The 7,216-nt window shown below is 46.5% G+C and overlaps 1 protein-coding gene across 1 annotated transcript; it reads left to right on the top strand.

The window, feature by feature from the left end:
• Nucleotides 1-1,283: 1,283 nt before the first annotated feature.
• Nucleotides 1,284-4,558, top strand: LOC141476418 (uncharacterized). Its single transcript, XM_074165096.1, has 4 exons — nucleotides 1,284-1,718; nucleotides 2,273-2,602; nucleotides 3,432-3,479; nucleotides 4,547-4,558. The coding sequence occupies exons 1-4, from the start codon at nucleotides 1,284-1,286 to the stop codon at nucleotides 4,556-4,558; spliced, it is 825 nt and encodes a 274-aa protein (XP_074021197.1).
• Nucleotides 4,559-7,216: the final 2,658 nt, after the last annotated feature.

The raw sequence follows: 7,216 nt of genomic DNA on the forward strand, positions 1-7,216 counted from the left end.
ATGTTACGCAGCCGGTTTAGAGCACTTCCTCATGTGTTGTGATATCGTACATCCTTTGTCTCAAGGTAAAATAGCTGCTTATTAATTGTCTGAGTTGGGAGGTCAAGATTATTCACGATTAGTAATTGTTACTGTGATGTTTAACAACTAAATTAACATTAGAGCAGGCTTCCCTAATCTGTCTACAAGGCATCTCAAGCTGGATGAGCAAACCCTTTTTACATCCTGGGTATATGAGCACACCATGACTTTATTTTCCTTTCTCTTCGGCATCTCTCATTGCATCCCACTCAGTTTCCCATTTTATTGAAAAGCTTAGATTTCACAATTGAGCTCTATCTGCACCCCTCTTCTAATTTGTTTAATTGTATAACTCTCTATTTTGGGGTCTCAGTCTGTACAAGTACAGCTGGCACTCGGCTTCAGCTCTCATCATCTTGAGAAACTTTATGACTTGACACTGATTTTGGCAATAATGCAATGGCAAGAGTCAATGGCTTCTCATTTTTATTTGCCTTCTTTTACCTTGTATCAGTAAGGAAAAAAAAAAAAACCAACCCAAGGAAACACAAAATAATTTAGGTTGGAAGGGACCTCTGGAGGTCATCTACTCCAATGCTCTGATCAAAGCAGGTCTAGTAAGATGAGGATGCTTGAGCCTTGAACTCCTCCAAGGGTGGAATTCCCTCAGCTTGTTTTAATATTTGATCATCTTCATGGTAAAAAGCAACCAAAACAAATTTCCTTAAGTTTTATTGGAATTTCTCATGTTGCAGCTTGTGTCTCTTGCCTCTTACCCAACCAAGGCGCATCTCCAAGAAGATGTCATATGCACAGAAAAATACAGGAAGGACATTGAGCTCCAAACTGAATTTGAGCTCCCCGAGTCTTACAGGCTGTTACCCAGGGAGGTGGTGGAGTCTCCATCCCTGAAAATATTCAAAAGCCAAGGTCCTGGGGAATGGGCTCCAGGTGGCCCTGCTTGAGCAGGAGGGGTGGATCAGATGACATCTGGAGATCCTTTCCAGCCTCCGTTAGTCTCTGCTTTTATGACTCTGTACAGAGCACGTGACATCTGAAACCACAGGTTTCAAAATCTAGAAAGTCAGATTGTAGCTGTGTATGCAGCCAATTACCCCGTGTGTTTTAATTTCCAGTTCCTCTCTGCTGTTTAATCACTTGCAAACATAGCAATAGTGTTTAAGAAGACGAGCTGTGTGATATAGAGGAGCAGAAGACTTCCTTAGTCCTCTGAGTTCGTGAAGTATTGACCACCGAACAAGATGTTTGTCAGAAATCAATTCTTGGGTTTTTGGAAAAGTCATTATAATGTCTTGTCTGTATCACTTTATTCCATAATTCTGATTGTGCTCGAAGAAATAATGGAGGTTGAATTTAAATGTCCTCAGAAGGTGTCATTAAAGCATTGGTACGTTGTTTCCTACTTTTTCTTTCCAGCATTCATTGTATTTTTCCTGACCTTGACCTCCAATCCTTCATTCATGACCTGCATTTGCTGCGCTGGGAAATGCTCGCGCTGCCGGACGATTAAGATAATGTTTAGAATACTTCTGCCTCCTCTGATCTGGTGTGTGATCCTGCTGTGTGATGGCAGAGACATAGACTGTGTGGCTTCAAGAAGCGAAGGAAACAGAGATCAACGTGCAAACCAAAGCAGTGCAGCAGAATTACCCAGTGAAACCTCCACAATATGGCAGGTAAGAGCCCTGGGAATCTAGGACTTTAGGCATTTTAATATCGCTTATTTTGTGTGGGTGAATAACCTGGAATGTGTAGCAATATGGAAACCATTTCATCTGGAGAATGAAGTGTAAAGTTGCAATTCTGATTTTTATTTCATATGTTTACTACATTTGCATTACCTTTTTTTATCAGTACAAGTTTATAATACACATGTTCTTTCTGAGGCTAAAACCTGAGCTTTGAACATCTGACTCCATGGTTATTCTGGAAGTTGACACATGTGCTTTGCATCTGGCTCTTAAAGCAAGTTCTATGAAAATCCGAAATAAGATTACGTACTATTTGAGAGAGAGACCCCAACATTCCTTGTTTCAGTGTGTTACTCTCTTACCATCAGTCGTCATTTAGCAATGGCAGGAGCGAGGAATGTCTTTTACAAGAAGAACTGTGTGGCTTAATAATAGTGCAAGGCTTTAATATGGTAAAGTTCTCCCCTCACTCAGGTGCAAAACATTTTTAGGAATATAAAGTCCAGTGACATAAGGAGGTTTAATATTTTCTCTTCCAGATTGCAGGGATGGGTATTCTTGCTCTTGTCAGCTTGCTTTATGGCCTGTACCGCATTTTCCACTTCTGCTCCTGCTGTAAAGATGAGGAAGAACGTTGGAAAGACGAGCTGGAGAGTTTATTAGAGGAAGAAGTAAGGAAACACATTGAAAAAAAGAAGAAAGAGCATGCAAAGCAAATAATGCAAGAGAAAGTGAAACCTTCTCTCCAGCAAGATAATGCTAATTTCTGGGAAAACGTAGATTTCAGAAACACAATGAAAAAAATAAAGGAAACTGTAGAGTGTGGTGTTAGAGAGACGCGGGGGAGACAAGAAGCAGATCAACAAAGTGTGCCTCTCATCTCCGCAATTATGAAATAAGAAATTATACCCTCTCAACAAAGTCACCTATGGCCACACTTATGCTGATGACCCCCAGTTTTCCGTAGATCTCATCCCTCTTACACCTTTTGGACTCCTAGGTCTACTGCCAGTTTGATATCTTCTCTTTCGTACTCTACTCTCAGGTGATATTAAAAAGCTTTATTAAAGGCTGTCTGGTAGTCTTTGTTTATATGTATTTCTTATCTCACCTTTATTGCTCACTAGATTGCTCACACCAGAACAGACTTCAGAAACCAGCACTTAGTTCTGAAGAGGTGGGCAGCTACTCCTGCCGAAGGGGCCAGAGCAGGTGCTGATGCACCAACACCAGGAGGCTCGATCTGTCTGTCCTGGGCTTGCTGGGGAAAGCACCCGCCTTGTTCCCATCTCAGTCCTCCTTGTCCACCAGAGCAGGTCTTGTCGGCACTGGTCACCTTATTATCCCTCTTCCTATCTCTTTGCCCTCATTTTGTTGCTCTTTCACCTCTCTTTTTCCACCCCAGTATCAGTTTCTGATCCTAGTTTTGCTATATCTGTACCCAAACTGGTACTTCTAATCCTGTTGCCTGGGCAATCTCGGCCACTCAGGCTTTGTCTTTGCATAAAGCAGGGAAGAAATAAGCAAAGAAGGAGGAAACATCTTCAGGTCTTAAAGGGCAGAAGAAATGTGAGCTGGTCCTTCCCGAACATTGTGCTGGTTTTCACTGTTCCTGCTTGCAAGGAATCAATTAGTCCTTAATTGCAATAAAACTTTCTAAGCACAAGTCAAGTGTCGGTGTCTGTATCACCATCAAAGGGGGACCACGTGCTCCGTTCATCCTCAAGTGAACCGGCCTCCTGGGAGGTAGGGCAGCCAGCTTTCTTGAAGGAACAAAGCAGGTCTGACCTGTTGCTCAAAAGAGGGGAAATAGGGGATGAGCGTCGACCAGCAGCGTGCACACCTGGCCTCTGGGTTCAGAATCTGAAACTCAGTGCCACTGTGTTTTTTCTGCCTCAGCGGAGCTCTGCTCCCTCCATTGCACACCAAGAATTTGGAGGCTGCTGCTGTTCTTTCAAAATGTATTCATGTTTATGAAGTTCTACAGGACGGTGGGGGGACGATGAGCTTCCCCACCTGTTTTCACAAAGAAGGTCCATGGGTGAGGATCAATGAAATCCATGGCCATGGCTGTAACGGAGCTTAAGACAAAACCACCTATAACGTACCTCAGACAGGGACCCAAGGCCCAAGCCTGAGCTTAAATGGAACTCCTGGAACCTAAATGGAGCTCCTGAAGCTTAAATGGAGTTCCAAGGTATGTGGATTGAAGCCCCACCCTGGGAAAGTTGCCCACTGCTCAGCTGTCAATCACCCCTCAGTCCTGTGGGATCAGAGACCCCAGACTGTCCAGTGAAAACATTTTCGAGAGAGCCAGCAGAGCCCAAGCTCAAGCTTTACTTTCATTTGCCCAAGCACTTCTAGTCCCATCACATTTACCAGAATGACCAAAATCTGGAACCTGGCACAGAAACGAGGAACACTGATTGAACAGCAAAGATCAGGGCACACTTTTTACCTAAATCCCAAATGGAGAGAGAGGCTCCTGTAGGACACACAGATATTTCCCTTGAGGGAAGAGCTGATGCTTGCACGTCTCTGGCTGGGGTCCATCCCCACTTCTGTAGTCTGGCTTTCTTGAACATGCAAAGCTACATAGGCCCTTTTTGGGGGCAGAAATTTGCCAACAAGACAAAAGCAGAGCAGACAGGGTTTGTTACCTGCTGTTGGAGAACAAGGTGGACCGGGGAGTGTTACTACTTCTCTTGCACTTTGCGCTGCTGAGGATGCTGAGGCCAGAACTGCCCAACTGAGACCTGCTTCTCAGGGTGAGCCCCCAGACGACCTGGGATCATTTGTTCTTACCCTTTTAGAGAATGTCCTAACTCTGCCATCAGACCTTCTCTGGGACAGAAAAGGGCCGAACGGTGTATAACTCACAGAAACTATGAGAAGAAAACGGGGAGCCAAGAGAGGAAAAGAGAAGGTGTGAAGATTGAGATCTCAGGCATGGATCAAGAGTACACTGGAGAGAGAAGAAGATCAGAGGATGCCCAGCAGCACTCACAGATGTCCGGGAGACCAGAACTGCTCTCCTTGGAGTTGTCTGAGATGTAACTTTGTCCTCTTGGTGATGTGGGTAGACAGCTTGACCAGGGCTGAAGACTTCCTGCAACTGGTTGTGTCATGGATGGGGACACACAGAAAGAAGCAGGAGCTGGAAGTGAGGAGAGGGTACTCAGAGAGTATTGAGGGGGCACAGGAAGGTTCAGAGGTAAGATCCACACCAGAGCTCGTGGAAGCTGAGGGAGTCACAGGGCACTTGCTTAGGTATGTTTTGCGTGGAGATATTTTGGCTTTACCTGATCTAGCTGATGCACCATTTCTAATAATAAAGAGACTTTCCAGGCTGTCTCTCGGACAGCCAGCTCGCCCACTGTGCCTGCTTGTCACAGGAAGAGAAGTCCCAAGGACTCCTGATCCTGGTGCCACGTCCTGGTTCTCACCCAGCACCACATCCCTGTTCTCATCAACTGTTCTCATTCCTCTCTTCCTCCACAGCCTGCGAGGTGCCTGCAGAGCTACCACTTGCTCTGTTAGTAAGACTAATGGTGGATGGCCAAGAGCACTGTCCACTGGGTGCAAAAGGTGACAGCAGAGAAGGAGGGACAATTGCCCCCGCTCATTTTTTCACCCCAGGGAAATATTTCAAAATAGCAGCCTTTGGGCAATACCTAAACACTGCTCCTTGTCATCTTCTTCATCAGAGCAGAGTCTCCTGGACATGGTGAGCAGCAAAGGTTTCTTTTCTCCCCTGCTCTGCTCCCGCCATCTGAACCCACAGACTCAGAAACCGGTCTCGCACCAGAACGAACCCAGTAAGGGCACTTTGGCTTTCTCTGAAAGCAGTCTGCCGGCTGTTGGCTACAGGCATTTGCTGCGGTTTCATTCTTTCTCTCACTGGCAGGAACTACTGGGGCATGACCCTCAGGACGGTGAGCTACGCCACAGAGAGACTGCCAGGGTCAGAGGAAGACCCTGCAGAAATATTCTGTCACTTCATGCAGTCTGTGATACCTTGCTCGGCATCCAAAGGCCAACCTGGAGATGCCCAGGTCAGCATTAGGATGCGTGTTGTATCTGCTTGACCTGCACTGGTGTCTAAATTCAGATGCCAGGAGTCCTGGTTTGAGGTCAAACCAATTTTCTTTTCAGTAATTTTACTTTTCAGCTAAGTCTCTTCTAACTCTCTGAAATTAACGGCACGGTTTTCAGTGCCTGCTTCTCGCAGAGGAGGTCTGACGTTTACAGCGAATGCCCAGGGATGGTGTGCAGAGAGGCTCCTGCTTACACTTACTGCTGTAACAGCCGAGGTCCACTCACTTTGATATGTACCAAGGTGGAGGGTTGGAAGCAGAAGAGCGGAGAAGGGTGGCACCTGCAGGGAGGAGGGGACGGGAGAGGTGACCCCAAGCTGCCCAAGGGGGTGTTCCATCCCACCTGCCTCGTGCTCAGTATAAAAGCCGAGGGATCAAAAGGCTCAGCTTCTTTCTGCAGCCGCCAGCGTCCAGGGAGGACTCTGTCTGTTCATCTGCCTTTGATCCAACCTGTGTGTTCCTGAACCCAGTTCTTGAATCCAGTTCCCGTCTGTCACCGAGCCCAGTCTGGGACTTTCCCAGTACCTGCCAGTGTCGTGATTGTCATCCTGGGAGTGCAATATGGCTTTATATATATTGTACAAATTTTTGTTATTTTCTTATTAATGGTATTATATTTTCTTTTTATTATTCTATTCTTAATATTTCATTAGTTTAGTTTCTTTTCAGCTCATAAGTCTCTCTCCCTCTCATTTTCTCTCTTCTCCTCTGAAGGGAGATGCTCTCCCTTCTCTGAAGGGGACACAGGTTAAAGGCAGCATCTGCTGTTCATGGTAGTGGCCAGCCCAGCCCAAACCATGACATCACCACGAGGCAACACGCAGGCAACTTTATCACGTACTGTACCCCTGACTAAACTGGAGCTGAAAAACCTGGCTTCAAGGTAGGCAGCCTCCCCTAAACCACCCAGTCCTGTGCAAGGAGGTTTCTAGTGGCACTTGGGTTGTCCGTGGGCGTCCACGAGACCTGCCTGGATCTGACAGGCACGACACAAAGCTTACAGAAGACATGCGGTTTTCTGCAGCAGCTGAACATTGTCCTTGGAGCAGGAAAAGCTCTAAAGCAAGGACAGGGGGGTGAAAAGATCTCGGCCAAGCCAAACACCAGGGGATTTTTCAGCTTCGTATTAACAAAGCAGAGGGAGTGGATGTCCACTGCCGGCAGTAATGAGTGCCTCTGCTGTATCGACCTGGGGAGCCCTCTGCTCTGCAAAGCACCGGTGACGTTGGTCTTGGGGAACTGGAAGGAATCCAGTTCCAGTTGCCCCTCTTCTTCTGGCTTTTTAGGGGAGCTGTGAGGCTTTGAGAAAGGAGGGGCAGTTGTGCGTGGGTCACCTGTAACACTAGAGGATCTGGTGCTTTCTTAGCCGAGGACATCATGTTGGGG

This window comes from Numenius arquata, chromosome 32 (genome assembly GCF_964106895.1).
Source record: "Numenius arquata chromosome 32, bNumArq3.hap1.1, whole genome shotgun sequence".
Lineage (NCBI taxonomy): Eukaryota > Metazoa > Chordata > Aves > Charadriiformes > Scolopacidae > Numenius > Numenius arquata.

Excerpts from the sequence above, each read along its gene's own strand:
- LOC141476418 (XM_074165096.1), top strand. The coding sequence starts at position 1,284 with ATGTTTGTCAGAAATCAATTCTTGGGTTTTTGGAAAAGTCATTATAAT. Across the intron at positions 1,719-2,272 it reads AAACCTCCACAATATGGCAG|ATTGCAGGGATGGGTATTCT; the intron begins GTAAGAGCCCTG and ends TTTCTCTTCCAG. Across the intron at positions 2,603-3,431 it reads AAGAAGCAGATCAACAAAGT|GGGGACCACGTGCTCCGTTC; the intron begins GTGCCTCTCATC and ends TCACCATCAAAG.